A 24,354-nucleotide genomic window follows, 5' to 3' on the forward strand; every position below is an offset into this window, starting at 1 on the left:
CTTCTGAAAACAGACTTAGTCTGTAGTTTGCTCATCATACTATGGACATATCTTAACAAGACATTGGTGCTTTTTATTCTGTTAAAGGTCCAATTCTACAGAAAACAACAGAGGAGTGTTTTCTGACCTAAAAGCACTTTCTCCACCTCTTTCAATAATTTCTTTCCAGGCAAAAGACAACAGTTTAAGCCATTTTAATAGCCTTTTACATACCTTCATCTGGATTAATTAGTTCTTCTGCGTCTTCATTATCCAAACATTCCACGAACCCAGCCATCAGCTTCTGGCTAATACTCTGTTTTTGACAATGGAAAGACGGAAACAAAGAGAATTTTAAGAGTATTAAAACCAATACTTTTCATATAAGTTGATAGAAGTTCTAGACAAAAATTATACAACCTGGTTAATAAGCAGGAATTAAGAGTCACAGCTGTTCTAAGCATAGGTTAGCAATTAGCCACAAAACAGAAAAAAAAAATCTGTTGTTGTTACATATGTTAAACTATCCACACAGGTTGAAGACTATAAAATTACAAAATAGCCTCCATATCTCAGAGAATATTGTCCTTTTCCTTCTTGCAAACATTCATGATTTTAGTTTTTTCTATTAATGAAATAATTGTTTTTTATAGGGCCACAGTAAAAGACTGTTTAGAGGTAAGTAGATATAAGACAAAATACAGTTTTAATATAGTTGATGTAGAAACCTATCTTTTAAAATAACATGATGGAGCACTAGTACTTCTCCATCACTTTATCTTTCCAGATTCAAAGAAACAGACACTTACCTGATCATGTGTGAAATCACCAACTAGCTTTATCTGGATGTTGGAATTATCAGAAATACAGCACAAAATCTTGGCACTTTCAAAAGCCAGTTCAGGGTTGCTGTTTCCATGGTAAAGATACCTTTAAAAATACAAGCTTATTGTAATGAAATTGTTGAGAATTTTACTATTTCAAGATGGTATTGCACAGAAGAGAAATTACACAACATTTAGAACTAAAACATTTACAAATCATATTACATGAGATAACAGTAAACCTACAAACAAACTTTCACTGTATGTGAAACAACACTTCTCCATCAGGAGAGAGGAGTATGCTGAGTAGGGATAATAACCCTTCCTGGAATTTTTACCATTCTTTTTAACAAAAATCTATATTAAACACTGCAGGGTAAGTTAAGACAACTGCTCACAGGTTTGTAAAAGAAACATTGAGAAAATGCCTTCAGATCACACTGAAATGAGCATTACTGAAGACCAAAATTAGCTAAAATCAACTACTGCATGTACTGAAAATAGGTAAGATAAAAATATTAAAAGGATCTTAAAAGGGATACTTTTTAAAAACTATTTGTCGACTATTGTTATGGTAAAAAAGAATATAAATGAAAGGCAAAACACATACACAAAAAGAATTCAATATTTTAATGCATTTCATGTCAGAATATCGCTGCATTTTTATGCACTCAATTCTACTAGTTATCAAACTGTTGATTTGTCTGCAAAGTTATTACAAAATTAAAAAGTAACAGATGCCAATGAGAATTGGAAATCCTCAAGTTTCACATTTGAAACCAAGTTTCATTACTAGCCCTATACGTTTAAAACAGTAACTAATGGACAATACTGTAAAATATGTGGCCAATAGCAACCAAATGAAGCTTAACTTTCCCACTCTATGACAATCGAAGTCTGGGACGAAATGAAAATTATATGCAAGGGAATCACTGAATATAACGCAGCCAGGAGGAAATCACAGGGGGAGTGGGGGGAGGGAAATTCAGAAAGAAAGACTATAAATACGGATCCCAGTCTTGCAGTAGACAATTGCAGACATACCACTTGTGAAGACATCTCCCTCCCATCAAAAAAAAAATAAATTCATGAAATGTTCTGTGTAAAGAGAAGCATTGGCTAGTAAAACTAATGAAAGGATCCAGGAACCAAACCCTCCTGTGTCTCCAAAACTCCTCCCTTCTTAGTGCTTTGCACATACCTAGCAATATTCACCACGTGATCTGCCTTTTTAGTGCGAGGATTGATTCCTTGAAGCAGTTGCTCCAGTGGTGTGACAATAAGGGAAAGGTGGCTTTCCCGCAACAGATCCATAAAAATATTCTCCTTCTGTAGGGTTAAGTTTAGAAGTGCAAGGCAATACCGTACAGCTTTCTCTAAATGCTTCTTCCCTGCAGTGCACAAACAACATAAGAAATACAAAGGAGCAGCTAAATAGACAGCATTCATAAATCTCATTCATCAAGCCTTACAACAAGAAAAAACCTGTCAGTTGTTTACTAGTAGGAAAATTTCCCCCAAAACACAATTTTTACATACAAGAGAAACGACATCAAGTTACAGATATGCAATGTCAACTTTAAATCTTACTTATTATACATTTTAACTTCACATCAAAAATAAGTTCTAGGCACATACCAGGAAATGGAGCATAAGTATCCAGCTGCTTAACCCCTTCTTCCAGCAAACTAAGGCAAAGTTCCAGCATTGGGGACTCATTCAATAGATGATACATCAAATTGAATCCAGGCGGTTTATATGCTATTATTTCTTCTCCTAAAGACAGAAGGGGTAAAAAAAACCAACCAAACAAAAACCTCTATTAGAGAAACCTTCCATTACTCAAACTAGCATAAGCTACACAAGCTAATAGCTCCTGTGGTTGTAAGCAACATCTAAATAGATTAAACATCCCACATACAAAGTCTTCAGAGATTTTCTTCACAGAAGCCATTGAGGTAATTTTAGAAGTTTGGGAAGGGTTGTAATGGCAATTACCATTACTTTTCAATATCTAACAGCACAATTTCAACTTTAACCAGCTAAGACTTTCCCCAAGTAGATCTGACTTTTGATTCAAATCAATGCTAGTACTGCATACCACACCAGAGCTGAGTTACATTAAATGGTTTTGTAAGACCAAAAAGAAACAGCAAAAAGTTTACATCCCCCCAAACCTGCATGAAGACAAGGGAAAAAGCATTTCCAGGCAAAGAGAAGGTCCACTGAAACACTGATGCTCATAGTGTACACACACTTGGACGTCTGTAGCAACTACTAGCCTAAAACACAAAGATCTTCATGATATGAAATACAAGACTAATTCTTCTGATTTATCTAGTCTCCTAGTAAACAATGGTGGATAAAAGCAGGAGATCAGTAAGACCCTTTTTCAATATGCAAGTGAGAATGAGAGAACAGTGTCTTTTGGCATCAGCTTAAACAGTCCCCTTCTTCCATTCATTCTGTGTCTGTGCCGCTCTGTCACATGCCAATAAACATGCCACATCACTGCACATACTGAATCCATTCAAAAAATGGATCTAGTCAAAAGCAGATAAACCCATTTCTTCAATATATTGTGTAACCCACAAATAATCATACAAGCTGAAGGACTAGTTGAGGACAGGAACAAGCTAACAGAAATTTACTGAGCCAGTTATGCTACCAAGTACTGTTTGTCAAAGTATGAGGCACAGAGGCCTCTCAGACTGAGATGTGCTCACTGGAGAAGCATGTCTAAAGTTGTTTTCACTTTAGAAGTGGTTCTCACAGCTCTGTACTGCTACAAGTAAATCCATCAGCACAAGGGTGGAATTCATGCTAAGAAACTTCGTATCAAGAAAAAAAGTCTGGTCCCCAAATAAGCCTTAAATTTCCTATAATGAGGCAACTGTCATCTACTTTGGCCTTTTAAAGAATAGTTGTCCAGAATTAAATGACTTCAGGTCATTAATTATACTGTACTGTCTATTCTGAATAATTAATATATCAATAATATTAATATTAAAGGATATAGCAAATACGACACTTTTAAATTAACCCTATGAATAGTGGTGATTTGGATACAGACCAAAGAAATTCAGAGGAACAAGCCCAACACCAAGGTGTTGTTTAAGTGTCAAATGTTGCTTTTCAACCAAATCAGAAAAGAAGGAGTTAGAAGTTATCCTCCTAGTAGAGACAGGGAAGTAGAAAACAGTGTACATGAAGCCCTACTGAATCAGGAACGCAGATCCTGATAGTATGTGGACAGTTCTTGAACATCTTTCTATCTTAAACCCTTGGCCTGGATTTCCAACAGCTTATTTGCAATATTAAACAAGATCCTAAGATAGAGGCAACAGAGTAAAACGAGTTACAATTCTGCTTGTCAGTGAACAAATGAACAAGTTAACCTTGTAACTCCACATATTGGTCCACAAAGTCTTCAAGTTGAGGTTCATAATCCCGTAGCAATTTGTAAAACACTTCCAGGACTACCTCAGCTACTTCCCACTGCAGAGAATCACAAAACAAAGAGAAACTCGTACATAGAATAAGATTGATACTGCAGCAACAAGAAAGAGATGACAAAGTATACAACAGGTAGCGCAGTAATGTACTGGATCAGAAGTATGGCCAGTATTTCAGAATTACAGTCATGACAACAACACTTAAAAGTCATCATGTCAAATAATCTGAAAGGCCAAGCTCTCTTTTTGAAGTAAACTGGAACACTGAAACAGATTACCTATTTTAGGCTCTATTGTACAATATACATATTAGTATATTAAAACTAGAAGCAATAAGGAGCCCTTACTAGGTATACAGCTAAGAACAGATCATGAATACCCAGCTTCCAGGATACAGTTTGGCATGTGCTTTCATTCAGAAGTATTGTAAAACAAAGTCAAATTCCTTAGTTCAGCACGTCAGAAACATTTTCTGAAGTAACATTGAGAAAAGGACAAATCTGACTTGCAGATTTGGGCATGTAATGTTCAGAAGTCATTAGCCAAATTGTAGAGTTGCAGAATCCTGTATAGCAAATTGAAATTTAGCAATATAAACTTTTTTTTAAAGGATACTTTATACAGGTTCCTTTGAAGTATAGCCTGATGACCCCAGGAGTTGAAAAATCACCTGTTTACAGAATCAAAACACTATGAAGTGCTCTAGGTTACTTTTGCTGCATCAAACTTGCACAGCTTCTCAAACATCTAAGCCACATCAACAGTGCCAAATCATTTTAACTATATCCTAAGAAAAACAGTATTTACAAACAAAAATTACTTTTTCAGCAGCTCTCCGGTAAGCTCTGGTGCGGAATCGGAGAAACACTGAATCCCTGAGGAACTGGAGATAGGGATCAAAGCCTGGGGGGCGCAGACCTGCTCCCAAGTTAGCTGGGAATGAACTCTCCACCAGTGTGCTGATGAGTCGACAGAAGGCACGAGTTAAAGGATATTCCTCACATCGGGACTCAATCTCATTCAATTCAACCTTCCCAAGAGGACAGCAAACACAGAAGGAGAAAAAAAAAAAAATCACAATTTTGGAGGATGAAGAAACATGTGAGAACAAATAATATAAAAGCATCATCTGTGAATTACTTTACAGTGAATTGACTTAGCATTTTTGTCTACAGTACACCACAAACAGAGCAAAAGTAACAAAGCATCAGTACTGTTATTTCAGTTCAGCAATATACTTCTATTCATTTCTGAGCTACTAGATGATATGCCTCAACATTTACATACTTTGCTTTTATTTACCACTATTATTAGAAGCAAAGTGAGCTGCACCAAGACATAACAAAAGTGCATCCAGTTCAGAAAAATAGGAAAATCTTAGTAAGAAGTGCTTATGAGGAATTTGAGGGTTTAGATGCTGTTCTGTTACTAAGCTGCAATAGATGCAAAAATGAGTAAAGTTTTCCAGAAATTACAAGCGGGACTGAAAGTAAATTACAAATCAGTGAAAGCACAGCACCTATTAGAAAGCTTTCCCATGGATCTGCAGCAGAGGCAGCCTCTGCAAGTGTTTCCCAAACTCATATGCAGATGATCAGAGAGGCTGCCTAGCTACAGAGAAACTCTTACCTCAATACCAATTGCTTGTCTCTGGCCTGGACTTCTCACAGTTTGCAGTATCTTCAAAACAGAAAGAGAAATGAAAACAGACAAACAACATATTTTACATAATTCAAGTGCATGTCCATCATTTCTGTTGAGTAAACGATACTCATTACCTTTTAGATTCTAGAAGAGGTTTTCTAAATCCTCTTAAAAAACAAAAAGCCAAGATCTTTCTGTCTGAAAGGCTGGATTATATGTTTTACACTTGTATGCTTCCAGCTTTACATCCTCAAAGATCTGCATCATATTTATTGTTACACGAAACAAAAGGGCAGAAATACTTTCACATTAATGATTTTTGTTTTACATTGGCTACAGGAAAGATATTTCCCTCATTATCTCTTACAACAGTATATTTTAAGGAATATCATAAATTAGGAAGCAAAGGTGGTGAGATGTCATCATTATCAGGTTTTCTTATTAGCAATTAAAAATAAACCAGCAGTTGCAGTTCAAACTGGATGTCTGTTAGGAAACCTGTACTTATGTAAAATGAGAACAGTCAATGAGATCTCTGAGGCATAAGGCAATACTGTAATTTTCAAAATCGTTCCAAAGTATTAACTAGGTGAGAAAAATTATATTCCACAACGGCCAAAAGAAAATTTAGGAGGAAATGCAATGCTATTTCAAATACATTACTGACAATTTCAACAAACTGGGATGCTATAGTTCTAAGCACTGAAAATCCTACAATACCTGTGTATATTCCAGAGATTGCCAGAGTGAAGCAGCTATTTCAGGAGATCTTCCAAAAGCAGTAAGGGTTTCTAGTAGCTCTGCTTTCAAAATAGGAGGAATGCTGCACTGCAGAAGTCCCAGAATGACCACTACTGGTGTCCACTGAGGGTGCTCACAAAGAGCCAGGCGAGCATTCTCACTCTACGGAGTCCAACAGAAAATAAAACTGCAGATTATTACTTTGAAGGCTATTCATGTCTTAAAACCTCTAACTCACAGTTCAGTATCAAAGATTCTGCTTTGTACTTGAAGGTACATGAAACATCAGAAGAATGGCAGACAATTTCAAAGCCAACCATTTTAATTAAACAAAAAGCCCAATATAATGACTCACGAGTACTAAAATTGTGCCTATCCATACATAAAAATTGTGTGGATAATATAAGCTTCTTAAAACAACTCACTTTTTTTTTTAATAGACACACAGACATGGAATCAGTCTTTAAGTACTTACATTGTAGATGGTTCCTTCAAGCACTGGTAGAGGGACTTTTATTAATGTTTCTATTATATATTTTCTCTATATTTCTATTTCTATATATTTCTACGAACTTAAACTGCATTTGGACATTAGCTAGGAACTTACATTAATTTCTTTAGGAACAGGATCATCACCCATGTAAGCTCACTAGAGACTGTAAGATGAACCACTGGACAGGAACAAACCCCTACCCTCGTCAAATGGTAATTCCCTGCATACTTAGAACCAATTTACTTCATCCCATGTTATGGTTTGATGATAAGTTTTAAGAGCTTTAAGAGTTCCCTTTTCCCCACACTTATCCAGTGCTGACATTACAGCTCACACATGATCACCCTATTATCACCACCACCAAGGATGATTTGTAAAAAGCCTAATTAGGTTCACTGATCTTGTGTTGTCTTGTGTTTGCGTCAGCAAAACCAAGGCTATCTCACTATATCACAGAATTTTTAGGCTGCTAAGTCTGGTGGGTATGGAAGAGCTGAATTCTACGCTATTCAGAATTACACAGACAATTCACAATACAAATTATGCATTGCAGTTTTATTCTTCTGAAATCCTCTTCCAGTCAATTCATGGCACATTTTACACTCTTGGTTTGGAGACATTTTAAATCATAACTCCAGAGGCAAGTTTCACACTTGATCAGTTTCCATGCCCAATTTCTACCACTTTCTTTTGAATTCAATATTACTTTTGCGTTTTCAAACTCATAAACAAATGCAAAGAATTTCCCTACTTCATAGTAATTTATTGTGAATATACTCACTTCTGAAAGACATCCCCATTATCACCACCAGTGTCAAGAAAACAAGAAAATTATTAACACCAGCAACACAGAAAAAGGTGTCATCTCTTCCTGCTTCACCTGGACTGTGTGTTTGGTCACTACAGTTATTCCCGATGCTTCCCATACTTGTAGAGTTCACTAATCAAATGACAACAACTGCTAGGTAAATTTTCCCTATGTATCCTTTCGGTCAAGGAGAACTCCACAGCTGCATGATGATGACTTGCAAGGAAAAAAAAGATATATTAACAACGAAAATCAAATGAAAGGCTACTCACCCAATTGACTATAACAGTGGTCAGCTGTAAAAACGCAATTAATCCATCCTGTTCTTTCTGTGTGATGCCTCGGAGAGGCAGGTGACGATACTGGACACTGTCTGCACTTGGCAAGTCTTTCCTTAAGTGCTCATGATAAAGCATCAAAGAGTGGAAAAAATGCTCCCAGGAGACAGGACTGCCACCTGCTCCTTGGATGTTTTCCGCTAGAAAAATGACAAACAGGTGACAAGATTTTCTTTCTACCCTTTCACACGGTGACAAGCAGGGTAGTTAAATTTAAAAGGAAAACTTTCTTTTCTAAAGGAAGAAATAAAGTTCAAAGTAAAGCTATTGTTTCCAGTATTAGTCACTCAGGTTTGGGGAATTTTTGTTTGTAAAAGTTTTCTTTCACTGAGATAGAAAGGTGCGAAAAACCAGCACAGGTTTTTAGCTTTATGAATTGGAATCTTTGCAGCATTATTTGGATCTTCAAAGTAGGGTTGGTTTTTTTTAACAATTTGACCAATGCAACATGAATGCAAAGCACAGGACTGACCAGCACCTCTTACTTTGAGAAAGTGCTATTCTATTAAATCAAAAAAATTCTAACAGAACAAAGTGCTTCTGAAAAAAAGCTCAGGAAAGTTACATTGTATATTTTGTAAATATAGTTAACTTTAGGACATTACTAATTTTTTGTTTTATAATAAGCAATATTGATATTCTGCATTTCTTAAGGTGTAAAGACAGTGTTTTTAAAAAACACGTTGTTTTATTACGTGAATTGCTTGCTAAGGTGCTCAGACATCTAACCACCTAAACGATCTTTTTTTTCCAGATTACACTTTCAAGTAAAGCTTTCTAATTTCGTCTTTGTACTAATAACGAAATGTTAAAAGTATGAAGCCACAATTCATCTGAAATGAGTCTCTGCATTTTTCGAAAGAACAGGAGTTGAGAAAGAGCTGAAGTGCCACTTTTCTTACCATGACTACTGCCATTGACTTTTAGCAAACTAAAGCAGTAGTGAGCACACTGAGGCCCACTAGCCAGTCCCCGCAGCATTTTCAAGTATGGGATGTAAATTGTGGAAGGAAGTAGATCTCCCATTTGCCTAACAAACTTTGACAACACAACCTAGAACAAATAAAGATCAGTATTTAAAAAAAAAAAGGTAAATCTGAGTATTTTAGGAAAACATCAGGCAGGAAAAGTCAGAAAACAGATTCTAATGTAATCGGGGCAGGGCAGACAGGTGGAATCACAACTTCAATTAAAAAAAGTTCCTTTATAAGCTGGCCTATTCTGTCTCTCTGAAGGTGAAAACACTTGTTCAAAGAAGAAATAAACAAAACAATTAATGTGATTGGGAAGGATACTAACTCTCCATTTCTGTATTTCCAGTGATAAAATTTACTTCAGCTCACAAATGTTCCACAGCAGTATTACTAACACATCTCACAGTGCAAGAGATATCAGGAAAGAATTCATTATGCTTGTCATATACCTGCACAGTAACTCCCATACACAGTGGTTCCTTCCAGGGTCATATTAGGGTGTATGCAGACTGCACATGGCCCCAACTCAAGTTGTCTGTATTGTGGGTATGTCTCGGGGTGTGTCCAATTTGTCTCGTTCTAGGTTTTGCCTAATGCTGCACAGTCTTTCAAGAAGCATTGAAGGCTGACAGCATCCCAGATATCTAATAAGTTTTGGAATGTCTACTTCATCTGTTTACATAATTTCTTCATTCTGATTTTAAGTTTTGTCTCTCATGGACTATAATCTTTGGACTTTAAATAATTACAATATTCTTACAGATTCTTACCCCCTGAAATACTATCAACTGCAGTTAATAAAGATTTTTTTTATAGTAAAGGAATTTAACTTCTCAGTTACATGCAAAAGGTATGTAGAAGTTATCAGATACCAGAGCAGTATCAGAATTATTTAGCAACTGCAACAAATTAGACCTAAACAACGTCTTCAAAGAGGTTAGTTAAGACTCTTGTTAAGTTTATTGACAAGCAACAAGAACCATGCCATGCAGAGGAGGACACATGCAGATAAGCCAGTGAGAAAAAGTAATATCTTCTTAGAGGCTATCTGTAATAAGGATACCAAAAACTTTGTTGCTTGGGGTTTTCTGTTACTTTAGTTTCAAGTTACTAGTAATTACTCAAGAAAATCTAGATAACCTGGCGCTGAGGGGGTCGCTGATGAGCTACTCCAAGGTAGGACCCCATGATGGTGGATGTCTGCAAGGGCTCCGATGGACACCAGTATTCATGGGCAAGTTCCAGATTAAAGGGGTCTTTCCTATACAATTCAGCAATCTATCAGAGAAAAGATGATGTTGGAAAAATACCAACTATATGAAGAAAAAACAATTACTTCAACAATAAGCACTGCTTCTAGATTAGCTAAACACACCTGAGAGGCAAAGCATCCCACAGCTGGTGTTTTATTTCTTAAAACTCTCTGAAAACAAGAGCGTCTAAATAACAGCATAGGAACAAGTGACAGAGAAATTCAAAATGCACACATCAGCAACACTTTAATAACTTTCTAATTATTATAGATTGAATTGTTGTAAGAAAACAGCATCATCTCTCTTTAAATAACCATATCCATACCTTCATACATTGAATTTACAAGTCAGCCAGTACCATGAATAGAAATCTTACCCATTATCTGAACATACAAATTTCTCAGAGTAAATTTTCATTTCTAGTTCTTCATTTAAGTTCACTATATGTCTCTGAGCTGCCTAAGAACGCATTTCAGTACAAAGTTTCCTGCAAATGTCCTATAACCTTTACCTTTGGAAAAGACAAGTAGTAAAAGTTTTTTAAGTTATTCATGAACAGAAAATAAAAATTGCCCTGTTTAATATGTAAATCTGTTTTCCGATTTTTTTGAAAGTGCAGTTAAGTAACCTTAATAACTAATATTTAAACAAATATGATTATTTTATTTTCATTTTATTTTTTTCTGTGTTCTTTATTTTATTAAAAATATTATAGAAACAGATCTTCTTTTAAATGTACACTTCTGGTCAAAATTCTACTGAAATTAGGGAATTTGTAATTCCACCAGCCTTGATGGAGTCACATTGCCTAAACTAATCTACAGTAAATACAAAACAGTGTTCCAAAATTCTCAAAAATATTTCAACATGAGAATTATTTAAACATTTCAACTATTTATCAGAGTGTCAATAGTAAGGTTAACCCCCTAAAACCTTCAAACATAGGAAATACTGCAGTATTTACTTACTCAACAAGAATCAAATGACATTAACATAAGAAAGCAAGGCAGTAAATTAATTCCTTTACATGAAACGTTATAGAAAAGTGTCTATATTTAAGGAAAAAAAAATTTAAAAACTCTAATCCAAAAAGAGAAAGGTCCAGCATCATATGGTATCATTCAGATACAGGTTTTCAGATGAAAAATGAAAGTCACAATCACTATTTGCCACTGTAATTTAAAAGAAAATAGGGCTTACTAGAAGCATTAAATGCTCCAGATCTCTCCGAAGGGAAATAGGTGGATCATTACCCATCTGAATACTCATGTGGATCATACGAGCATCTTCATCAGCACGGTTTCTCAGCTGTTTCACCTACAGAATTTATGAAGTGAAAAAAACCACTGGTCTAAGAATGAAACAGAACAGAAACAGAACAGAACACTTGTCTATATGGTCTATCGAAAACTAAGGAAGCCAATGCACTTGCATGTACATGACAAGAATATAAAATTTTATATTTTTTTCAATCCTCTCTCCCCCCAAGAGCTTGCATACGAAGATATATTCTATTACTTTCTTACTGCCAAGGTCCTCAGTGCACAGCAAAGGCCCTGAATTTACACCACGGGAGTTTTTCCTAACTGACTTCATCAGATCCTCTGGTTTGGCCCTAGATGGTGGATCCTTTTCCTCTTTTTAATTTAAAAGCCAGATGCATTAGGTTCAATGTTGGACCATTATTCTCAAAGAGTGAAAAGAAACACAAAACACAGCAAAATAATGTTTTCTTTATATAGATCTGTGGATTGCACCTTTCTTCACCATTAAAGGCTACTTCTACTTACAGTTACTTCATGATTTGAAAAGTTCTGAACTGATATAATTACTTTGGACCCAGTCTGCCTCAACTAAAAGCATTACCATGTCTATTAACACAATAGGAAATAAAAAAGAAAAAAGGGAGGGGAAGAAGAACTGCAGCATTTAAAAAATAGCCATTTAATCAGCATCTTAAACTTCTCTGTGTTGAAAAAGCTAATTACCAAACAAAAAACAGCTGACATTTAAAATAAAAAAGTTTTTGACATGACACCCCATCAGCAGCTTATAGAAAGCAAACAGACACAAGATGAAAAGTCAAGTTCTGTTAAATATTAAGGAGACACTGAGGATCAAGAAACAGAAGTAAGCAACCGATTCAACACATCAAAAATTAAAACACGGTTACAGTCAGAGACTGGTTCATGGTCTACAGTATCTTAATGTCCAAAATTGAACGAGTAGCAAAATAATTGTGTCTCTTTAAGAAAAAATAATTTAAAAATAATAATATAATGAAAAAGAAAAAATATTTAAAACTAGAAATAACTGTGGAAAGCATCAGAGTAAACTAGCTAAAATCAGTATACTAACTGAACAAGAACAGAACTGGTAAATGAAATAATGAATTATTAGAGGTACTAAAGCCAATTATCAATTTCTGAATGAAGGTAATGCAATCAACCAAAAGATTTACCCAAATCCTCACTGGCAAGCAGCATAAATGCTAAAACTATAAGGAGGAATTAATTAAAATGCTGACTTACAGATTTAAAAAAAACTGAACAAAGGTTAATGCAGATATACAAAACAAAACAAAGATCCAGCAACACAGACACTTCTCTTTATCTAAAATTTGAAATTCAGTAGAAACAGTTGAGGACATAATCCAACCACTACCTAACAGCAGTTAAGACAAAAAGTTGCCTTGCAGGGCTATATTCCAATTGCTTGCTAACAAAGTCTTTCCTGTGAAACCACTAGTATTGGCTTCTCTCGAACTGGAATACGAGCCAATGGTCTGATTTTGGCTTATATCCTGTATTACAAAATCTTAGTTGTAATGAAAATCTCTCTTCATCTTCAGGCATTAGCTACAATTAACTGCAAACCTGAGCCAAAGCAAAAATAACTGAAATGGAAAAGAAAAACTTCGCAGAGATAAAGAATCCAGTTCCATAATGCAATAAAGATGAGATGTACCAAGAAATCAAACAACAGCCTTGGGATTTTCAGGCAGTTCTGTGGATACAGAGACAGGGTCATGTCTGTTCTAAATCTAATAAGGCAGAAACCTCAGCCAGAGTCAGTCTCCAGCTCTTCAACTGTCATTCAAAGATCTACCTTATATCTCTAATAAAAACTGGTATCATTACAGGGAGACACTTCATCTTTCATAAAGCAACACCATCCAATGAAGAACTGCCAGATTGTTTAAGGAAATTTCACAAAATACACCTCACATATTCCCCATATATTCCTAAGGGCTACTGTGTTTGTATTACAGAAAACACCGGATGTGTGCAGCCTTCAAAGCATGTCCAAAGCCTGTTAACATAATAAGTGTTGTATGGAGGTAGCCACTGCAGCAGAAATATAGCTGTAATTTATCAACATGAACCTGTTGGAATTGACATTATACTTGCTTTATGGATATTCTATGGGTTTAAAAGACAGCTTGAGAAAACAACATGCAACATCAACGGATTATAAATAAATTATGATTAAATCTAAAAGCTGTCTACAACATGTTCATATATGCCCTCAAAGATTCTTGAGGCTCAAATACTGGTTTTCCTGCCAATATTGTTCACATTCTGTGAGGTTACAACAAAAAATATACCGTTTTCAATCTTCCTTTTTGCACATTGAAAAAAGTAACTGTTTGGCAATTCTAACTACAAGCTCAACACAATGAAGGCCACAAAATAAAGTCTCCATCAATTGAATGTGTTTTCATAGAATTTTGATTTTCCATGTCTAATCACAAGATATTGCACAAATGAAACTGTTGTAATTGCTTCAAACTTTTTTTTCAACCCTTTTACAGCATTTTTACTGTTCTACTGAAAAAGGTTGCTTATTTTCTCAACAACTGATACTACTGAAAAAGCAGAATCCCTCCCCATAAGTATGGAAAAGACCATTAGTAAAAGAATAAATTAAAAATGAGAGACAAAACCCCTAAGTTAATTTAGGTTACACTACTGTCTGTATATCAATACCCACAGGCATAGCCATCAATTTCAGCATTCATTTCTATTTTAATCAGGTAAAACAAAACTACTTCCACCACAGAAGTTTCTTTTGCAAATCTTATCATACTGAAGTTTTAAAATGTGATTTTAAAAATCACATTCTACTTCAGTATTGAAAACAAACCCCAAACATTATGACTTTCATGAAGTGAACAAGTTTTCTGAACTGCAGGGCCTCAAGCTGAGGGTCATGTCTGAATCTCTACGCTACCTGTCCAAATGTTAGAAATATAGAAGAGATACCCACATTTCTCAATAACTGCTGTTCACATAAACAACCTACCTTCATTGGCATGAGTGCAAGGAAGTCCGTGACAAGGTTATGAATTTTGCGAATGTAAAATTCCTCCTGGTAGAAATTTTCAGACCCCACAACAGATTCAGTCAGGAACAGGAAGACATAATCAGCAATGGCTAGCTCTGCCATTGCCTCATCTGCCTCAGTGAATTCTGCAAGAGCTGGGCAACAAAATTCACAAGAGGGTAAAAAATAAATAACAATAATCTGTTAACAAGCAAAACATATTTCAGGATATCCAGCTGACCTGCGAATTTACATGCTTCTATCAACTGTGTTTTTTCTACCATACAGGAAAACACTAGACTGGAAAAAGATAAATCAATGGTAGGTGAGGACCTCAACTTTCTGCTTTAAGAAGTGTTAAAATGCATAACCCATTTACCCAAAAAAAACTAAGGTAGTGAACCAAGAATCACAAAACAACCTTAACTAAACATTAATTATAATGTTTGCATTTTCTTTAATAGATATTCTGGAGTAGACTCAATTTTGACCTAGTAGGAAGCCTGGAAATCTTGTGAAGTTCAGAGAGGAAAAAACCAAAATTATAAATAGATTCATCCTCTCAAGATACTGAGGTTTAACATGTACAGATGTAAAAAAACCCGTAATTAGAAATCTATTCTTAATCAAGCGTTCAAATGTTACTAAAGCTGAAAACACAATCTTTGAATTTTCCAGTATGTTAAAATCTCTTTCACTTCAATGAGGCACTATGCAATATTACTTTCTAATAACCAATTACTTCTAAATCTGTGTACATTTCAGAGCAATTCAATTCTTGACAACCAAACTCACATGCTGAGAAAGCTTTAAGGAGTGTCAATGGTAATTTTATCACAAAGGTAAATACTAGCACTTCGGAAAGGTAATAGATACTTTGACTTACACGACTTGCAAGCTGAATACTAATGTGCAAGAACTGCACTTTAGGGTAATTTACCTGTCACATCAGATAATTGGGATATTCCTCTTAATGTCAGTGCCCAAGCTAATCTAACAGTAGCTTGCAGGCCTGGTAATTTCCAAGGCTGGGATTCCTGAAGACGAGTGTGTATCGTTGCTATGTACTGTCTTTCTGCTAGCAGAGGGAGCCGGTGCATCAAATCTTGAAGAACAACAAAAACAAACACAAAACCAATACCCAATAAATGAATTTGAAAACAAATACGCAAAATCCTGTCTATCTGCTACTGATCAATAAAGAAATTGTTTAAATAACAATTTATCCATCTGTACAATGTAACATCTGGGAAACCTCCCAGCATTACCTTCGCGATCCTCTGTGCCTTGTTCCAGAAAGCTGACATCAAAGCAGTAAAGGAGAGCCATGAGAAGAGACAAGTTCACACCGTCCAACGAGCCATCAGCTTCCACTGTTACCTTTTCAAGGTAACTTATGAGGATTAGAGTGTCATCCTTGCTCAGTGGTGACTGACAGGTCCAGACAAACAGGCTTTCAGCCAGTGACTGTCGGCATTCTTTAATGAGGTCAGAAACCTTTAGAAGAAAAATCAAACAAAGGGTGAATATAGTACTCTAGTAACACAGTCTTTCTCAGTCAATCATGATGACTAGGCTAAGTTAAAAATTACTCTAAAGACAGCAGCTACAGAAAATGTTGGGTTTAACTGCTAAACAACAAAGGCACACTTCTGCTTGTTAACTGCATTCATATTCCCACGTATTTCACATGAGGTGTGAGTGGATACCCAGGAATATGACCACATGCAAACCAGCATCCCTGTCAAGGTCAGGAGACATGAATCTATATAGAACCTATATAGCTGTAAATGTATCACACAGAAGCTACATTTCCCAATCACACAACTGCACTGGCAGTTATCTCCAGATAAGGTCATAGTCTTTCCCTTACCTCAAAAGAGATGCCCTCAACTGACTATACAAATACCTAACACGTAAGACATTGAGAAATAAGAAAAACATTTAAAATTAGAAATTCCTTCCCTCAGACAAAATGTTTATATCAACTTTAGAATATAAACATAAATTAAATTTATCATCCCCTATCATATATGGAACAAATATGAAGCCCAACATAAAGGTTACCAAGCATTTTCATACTAAAAATAGTATTTTTCTTTTTATTTGGCAGATTATTGCAAGCTACAACACAAGTAAGCACAACAGTTCTTGAAAACAAAGTTTGTCTTTTTTCTAACAGTTACACCAAAATTACCTGGTTTTGAACAAACATTTATCTCATTTAATGTCATTCCTCCTCCCAGGCTGAGTTTTAACTGCTTAAAGTCTTATGAACACAGTGGAAGTTAAGAAAAAAAAAGGCAATTACAATTTTTCATAATGGTCTTTGTAAAACTGCATTTTATTTAGCTAAATTATGAGCTTCTAGCGACATTCTTATCCTATATCCATTGTACCTGGTTAAATAAAAAATAAAGTGCTATGAGCATTTTATATCCTGTAAAATCATATTCATGGTGATGAAGAGAGAAACTTTTCAACATTTAACATAGCAAGAGATTTGTGAACAGACTCCAGCAGAATAACAGTTCTAATCAATACAGAGGGAAATATGGTATTCCATCTAATACAAAGAAAAAAACCTGCTAATGTAAAGCATTAAATGGATTTTGAGGTAAAATTAAGGTAAATTAAGATAATTTAGGTAAATGAGAAGGATAATCTTTGCATAGTTTCTAGATAAATAGCAAAAGTGTCAAACTAATCCTTTCTTTGGTGGAAAAGAAATTGACTCATTATTACATAGAATAATTTTTAAATGGATCACCCATTAGAAGGAAGTTCAAAAATTACAGCAGTGATGTTTACAATCTTCCTGCTAGAAAAAATATGCTGCAGCAGTTAGTGTCATTTTTTTAAAAAAAACTACACATAAATATTGTGCTTACTTTTTTACTGTCCTTGGTTACACATCACTTAAAACAAGGCATGACCCAGCATGTTGAAGTAAAAGCAAAAGAGAAATGCAGGAAGCAACCTGGATCCCACACTCATATCGCACAACCCGTGGAGTAGTTACTCTGATCTCTCAGACAGTAACAGACCTTGCAAAAGCAGAGAACTCTTGATGGTCTAACTGTATTCTAATCTGTTCAGTAATACAGAAAAATATTCACACTCAGGGAGTATTTACCTCTTTTCGATGCTTCTCACTGCCCAATCCTCGCTCTCTCTGGAGTTTATCAAATTCATTGTTCAAATCGATGTGAGACACAAGTGTAAGGATCTTCTGAGTCAAACCCTGCTCCATTAAGTCATTTGTAAAGCGTGTTGTCATGGAAATTAACTCCTGACTATAACAGAAAGAATATAAATTTAACAATTAATCATACTTTCCCAGTCACAAAGGAAGTCTAAAATAATGAATCCCACCAAATATATTTGATAACAAAAAAATGTACAAATAAATTATATACAGAAAGATGTGCCTCACTAATTAGTAAGCAGTACCCTCTCAAGACATTATGTTGAATGGATACAAAATCTTTAGGTAACTCCTGCAGGTGCAGGAACATGGAATATGAGATACAGTGGGGATCAGCTAGTTAAGATTTCTATTCAAAGGAAAAAGTCCTATACGTGAGATGCACATAACTCACTAGTAAATGCAGTTATCCAGATTCTGAACTCTACTGAAGTGGTAAAGCTAATTCTAATGTAATCATTTATGTTATGTTTCAGAATTTATATTTACACTAGAACACATCTTTTCATCTTTCTGTAGTCAATCAGTCACTGTGCACTGGAAGTTAGCAAAGTGTATTGCTTTCTTTTTCAAAGTGAAAAAAATAGCATTTAATGTTCACCAGTAGACAGTACATTCCTTTAAATAAAGGCAAGAGCCCAGTTCTCTGATTTTGCAGTACGCAGGAAGTCAGAACATTGCAAGGTTCTCAAATAGTGATTAATCAACACTAGTTAGAGCAACACCTACTGGGAGGGTTTCTGAAACAAAACACTGCCAAAGGGTGAAGTAGCATGAAAGAATTGAAAGTAAAACACATATCATATCCTTATAACCCAATAAAAAATATGTGCAAGAAACTTTAACATTATGCTTAAAAAAAGAACATGAAAGCAGTTGCATCAGGTTATGAAAAACAAACAAATGTGAGAATATACATATTCTCTTCAGTTTAATTAGTCCTAAAAGCATCCAAAACAAAGAGCTTTGATCAGCTCATCACCCTAATACAGACCTGAGTTCCAATGTCCATGTCTTGCCTTGGCGTGACTGGATGAGGGTTCGTAGTGAATTGGCAATACATCTTTTTCCATCCCAGTACAACAGAACTGCCACCAGACCTCTTGTAAGACCAGGAAAATGAGGTTGCTGATGTTCTCCTAGGGAAAGAAAATGCATAGAAAAGTCAAAAAAAGCTGAACATACACACTTTGACAACACCTCTGTATCTCTGTATTTCTAATTGAAATACAAATACAGCATTCAAAGCAACTGTGGTCCTTCAATATTACTTGGATTTCTTTTAGACATTTAAATCACACATATTTTGTGTGCTATTATTAGAATTAATATTCAACTATTAAAACATCAAAAATAAAAAAAAAAGTGTAAGGCCAAACACATCTTAGTCCAAATGGTATTTGCAACTGATATGTACCCATCTTCATAATCAATTCTAGCTGATTATCATAAAAATCTCTTTATTCAAAATTAAAATTTCTGCCAGAATTTACATCAAAAATTCAAGTTCAAAATTGAAAGAGAGGCTGACTTGAAGATGGCTTGCTAAGGTTGACAAATTTGCAAGCTACTTCTTCAATGAATTTTTAAAAGTTAAACGATGAACAGTAGCTAGTAATGATAACTGACAATTACATCTAAACTCTAAAATCAATCTTCTACATGCAAAGAATGTATCACTCTCCAGAACACTTCTCTTACTAATCAGTTATTAGATTATGAACCAAACAGTCACATATCAATATAACTAATACATAGTTTAAAGAACCAATATCCATTACACTGCTTTATGGAAAAACTCTAAGTCAATAATTTTAAAATTATGTTTAAATTCAATGACAGAGAAATTAAACCATGAAACCTCCTCAAAATATTCCCCCTTTTGAAATAGCTGCATGTATGAACATTAAGTTTCAGAACACTGCTATCATATTACTTTACAGTGAGAGTAGATTTCTCCTTAGGAACCTTCTATGTTAGGAAGCTAAGGCCTTCACTGATCATTCGTTCATGTTAAGCATACACTTAAATAAGAAGGCCCTATTTAAGCTGTATTTCTCCAGCTCTTAAATATTTTCCCTTCTCACCAGCTAGAAGGAGTTCAACAGCTGCCAACTCTCCAATATCAAAGAGGTCACTGAGGATAAAGGCTTCTCTGATGAGTTGCTCTGGCAAGAGCCTAGTTCCCTGCTGACCCTGGATAGCAACTCCTTCTGTACTTGCTTTCTGAATTTTCTCATGCTGCTGAACATTCTTTGGCTGCAAGAGAAACAAGCATCGGAAGTTATTCAAAATGGCAAGAACAAATACTGAATAAAGATTTACACATTAATCCTTTCTCACAAATACTGTTCTGACAGGTTAGGTTGTAACCATAAAAACAAAGGCAGTGTTTTTAAACACAGAGATAGTAAAGGCATCCTAATAATGCTTCACACTTGCACAGTAGTGGTCTCTTTGTGAGAACGTACCAAAAATAATCTTATACAATGTGCTGACTTTTAGTTTACTCAGAATAATGGAGACTGAAAGTAAACTTTAATATAATTCTCAACAGCTCCATGAAAGACATCCACGATCAGAACTATTGTGTTACTCCCAACTGCTATTTTCTACATCATTCTTTTTCCATTAAACTGAGATGCTAAAATATACTGACAAAACTCTACAGCTGACTTAAATTTTCTGACCTATCAGTTAAAAGAGTTGCCTGCTATTGCAGAAGTAACACCACTAAAAGAAGATTTATTTCTGGTTGTGATCCATCAGCCAAGAAGCAGTGAGGTTTTCCACATCATCTGACATTCCTAACAAGACATACTGTAATTTTTAAATTCATGTGTTCACCTGTTCTGTGTGTTCGTTAACCAGACTGAAATATGAGCATGGACCAAAACCAGACAAAATAGTTTGGTGCTTTATTTCAGACACACAAGAATAACAAAAAAAAGCCAATAGGTGACTGATGGATCATCAGATACTTTTACTTTTTACTTTTCCTTTCAAAATAGCACTCAAACAATGAGAGAAAACAATACATCATAGATAACATCATCCTGTAAAAGACACAAAATAATATGTATTATTCAAGCTATTTGTATTCTTACAGCAGCACAAGACTGGCATAACACATCTGCATTACGTACTGTAAAAATGTAGAATGAAATGAATGGTCAGAGTCTAAATGGTATGTAAGACAACACTGTAAGACAGATTAAATCATCAACTCTCCAAGTCATTCCACAAAACAGCATTAGCCCAGTACCGGATTTCTGAAGAGAGAGATGAAGTCAGATTTGTGTTTCTTTAAAACCTGGTCAAGACGATGAACAGCTTCAGGTTGCCTTTTCCAAATGGCATTCATTACAGTCTGCCATATGTCCTTATATGGACCCCACAAGCTGGCAGCTAAAAGAAGAAATAAAACAATGTACTTGAAATCGAGAAAAAAACAAAAAAAATTATTTATTCACTGTTTTCAATAAGTAGACTCTTTTTTAACTTACTGTTACTCCCAGCTTGACAGTATAGACAGTTATGCCCATCAAGCAAAGCATATTTTCCTTTCTTAAGGCAAAAAAAAAATAACAGTGACGGTCTGATATAAAACCTAATTGCATTTAGGAAGCTAGAGAAGTAGAAAAGATGATGTATGCACCTAAGTTCTGGAGCTGAAAGTCATCTTATAAAGATATTTACAATACAATCACTTAGGTTTAAAAAGAGCTTTAAGATTATTGAGTTCAAGCACTAACCCAGCACTGCGAAGTCCACCACTAAACCACGTCCATAAGTGCCACAACTACATTTCTTTTAAATCCCTCCAGGACTGTGACTACCACTTCTACAGAACACTCCAGAAAAGGACCACCTTCACTATAAACTAAACAACCCATCAAATCAAATGTATGGTACTCTGGGATTACAGCAGACAGCTAAAGAAAAATGGTTTCAACCATTTCCAAAGATTATTATTTGCATGAGCAAGTTGGGAAAAAAAAAAATAGCAGTTTAATCAAAAGCAAATATTTAATCACCCTTATTGCTCCTACATTGTCAGAGGTGAACCAGTGTACTGAGCTAGTCAACTGGAAGGGGTGTAAAGTCCTACCTCAATAATAGGAGAAAAACACTATCTGTTGAGAGAGAACAAAATCCTTTGATTACTCAAACTAAAACTGAAATCACTCCCAACAATGGAAAACGGAAATCTCCTAAGCCTCAAAGTATTTCTAGAATGTCAGACCAAAGACTGCCACAGCCTACAAGCACACTTAAATGTGAAGCCATTCACGCTGAGTAGCTATAAATGAATACATGACCTTAGAAGTGACTGAGGCACTCTTACAAGTGCAAAATGGGCATGAAATACTAACACAGGTAGATTTTTCCATTTCTTGATTTTTTCCCCCCAGATTACCTATTTTCCCAGTTTTAGTAATATTAAGTAATATCTTTAGAATATTACATTAGGACAAATTGTCCATGCAAATGACTTGTACTGAAGGTGTGGAAGCATCTTATTGTGAATTACGAGGTGTAGCATCAACAAGTAATAGAGTTGTAAAGCTCCCAAGTTATGTTTTATGTTTATATATCCCAGCACACTCTCCCTGTCAACCTATTCTGCTTCTCCAGGTTCCTCATACAGATTTCCTGGCTAAATGGTTAGCTGCCAAATTTAATAGAAGTTCCACTATGACTTTGAAAAGTTTCCTGACAGAAAGAGGAAGGATATTGAGGACTTACTGTGGACAACTTCTAATCTTTCAACCTTACCTGCCTGAATTCCATCCACTTTGGTAAGATTAAGGGATAACTAAGAACTGGACAGCCGACCTTGAATCTGAATGTAACTTGGCAAGGCCTTCTATTTTTGACATAACCAAAGAAATATCCAATATATGAGGAACTGAAAATGAAGAGCAGTGCTGTCAAAATTTGTTGCCTCTTTTCATCAGTCTGTGTAGAACAATATAAATTAGAAACTAAAACCGTAAGATTAAAGGCAATATAAGCCTAATGATACTCTTTCATATTAACTCATCTCTCTCCTCTTAATTTAAAAAATAAATAAAGACAAGTACTTTTGACACCTAAGACACATTTGCTGCTAATATTCTGTAAAAGAGGTTCATAAAGACATGAATTCCTTTACCAGAAATAGATCAACAAAAGTATTACCTATGTTTAGAAGAGACCAGATTATTCTAGAAGCTAGGAAGCTCAAATAAATTAGAGAAGTCTGACTCTACTCTAAAAATACCACCTCACCTCTTTCTCTACATTGAGAAGTTTCTTTTGCATATTTCAGACCTGAATTTAGTACTACAGCTGAATGATCTCTTCCTTACTAGAAACTGTATCATTCAGAACCCAAACCCTGTAGCAGGAATACTGCACTAGAAGTCTCTTTATCATCGGGAATCATGAAAACAGTACACCAAACTAGTCTTCACACTTCAACCAGAACTGTTGTCTAAACTGAAACCCATGTAGATGGAAAATTTGTACCACCTAGTATTATCCCATTAAAAAAAACCCCACAAAATTTTAAACCCAATATTAAATAGAGGTACCTAAGTGTTTCCCTTGCTAGATGTCATTTGTATTTGTGAAACTTTCAGACTTTGCACACCACAAGTCACTGCTAAATTTATAAGATAAATTATATTGCCAATTTTATGGTTTGCCTTCAAGCTACCATGTAAAAACTGATTGCAGGCACTGTTATGTGTTACTGAGATGGTTTCTGACCCAAAGGTATCATAAAATAGTGGTGGTTTTTGCATGCTGCAATTTTCCTAGTTGAAAAGCTGCTTTAAGAGGTTGCTGTCCTCCTTCACTCAGAGCCACTTGTTCCCAACCATGGACATACCTGCTTTGTTTACTCTGACAGACCACACTACAAGTCACATTAGTCAAATGATTGAAATCAAAGAAGGGGGGGGAAAAGCAACATGTTCCAGAGTTCTTTCAACATGGTTTATAAAAATCAGAGCTCTCATTAACACAGGTAAGAAAGTGGTCCAGCTAGTCATAAAACCAACTGAAAGACCAATGCCTGAAGCACAGAGGGAATGAACAAGTGGGTAGGGAACAGCAGAGACTTAAACTGAGGAGGAATGTCTCTGGAGAAATGATAAAATAGAATTATGCCTTGCAGAGTAGCCTATATGCAAAAGCATTAGCATTTAATCTAAAATTGCCTTAACTTTTTTTTTTCTCCTTTTTAATGTACAAGGTAACACTATGGTATAAAATCAAGTACAAAGGCAACATTTTATCATGGTGTAGCTCCTTCTAACTCT

The 24,354-nt window shown here is 35.3% G+C and overlaps 1 protein-coding gene across 2 annotated transcripts in view; it reads right to left on the reverse strand.

The window, feature by feature from the left end:
* The window catches only part of NUP205 (nucleoporin 205), a 50,915-nt gene that overhangs the window by 23,515 nt on the left and 3,046 nt on the right, over positions 1-24,354 (reverse strand). Inside the window, exons 2-21 of one of the 2 annotated variants that reach the window (XM_032689618.1) lie at positions 22,823-22,955; positions 21,309-21,451; positions 20,131-20,302; positions 19,038-19,182; positions 17,972-18,131; positions 16,104-16,332; positions 15,776-15,940; positions 14,815-14,990; positions 11,710-11,826; positions 10,397-10,534; positions 9,185-9,335; positions 8,217-8,422; positions 6,623-6,805; positions 5,888-5,938; positions 5,079-5,288; positions 4,202-4,301; positions 2,442-2,579; positions 2,005-2,194; positions 789-909; positions 214-295 (exon numbers count right to left, since the gene is read on the reverse strand). In XM_032689618.1, coding sequence (XP_032545509.1) covers positions 214-295; positions 789-909; positions 2,005-2,194; positions 2,442-2,579; positions 4,202-4,301; positions 5,079-5,288; positions 5,888-5,938; positions 6,623-6,805; positions 8,217-8,422; positions 9,185-9,335; positions 10,397-10,534; positions 11,710-11,826; positions 14,815-14,990; positions 15,776-15,940; positions 16,104-16,332; positions 17,972-18,131; positions 19,038-19,182; positions 20,131-20,302; positions 21,309-21,407 — 2,833 coding nt within the window. In that variant the 5' untranslated portion in view covers positions 21,408-21,451; positions 22,823-22,955. The remainder of the gene's footprint in view (positions 1-213; positions 296-788; positions 910-2,004; positions 2,195-2,441; positions 2,580-4,201; positions 4,302-5,078; positions 5,289-5,887; positions 5,939-6,622; positions 6,806-8,216; positions 8,423-9,184; positions 9,336-10,396; positions 10,535-11,709; positions 11,827-14,814; positions 14,991-15,775; positions 15,941-16,103; positions 16,333-17,971; positions 18,132-19,037; positions 19,183-20,130; positions 20,303-21,308; positions 21,452-22,822; positions 22,956-24,354) is intronic. The other variant, XM_032689617.1, reaches the window with a different exon arrangement.

The sequence above is a fragment of the Chiroxiphia lanceolata genome, chromosome 5 (genome assembly GCF_009829145.1).
Source record: "Chiroxiphia lanceolata isolate bChiLan1 chromosome 5, bChiLan1.pri, whole genome shotgun sequence".
NCBI lineage: Eukaryota > Metazoa > Chordata > Aves > Passeriformes > Pipridae > Chiroxiphia > Chiroxiphia lanceolata.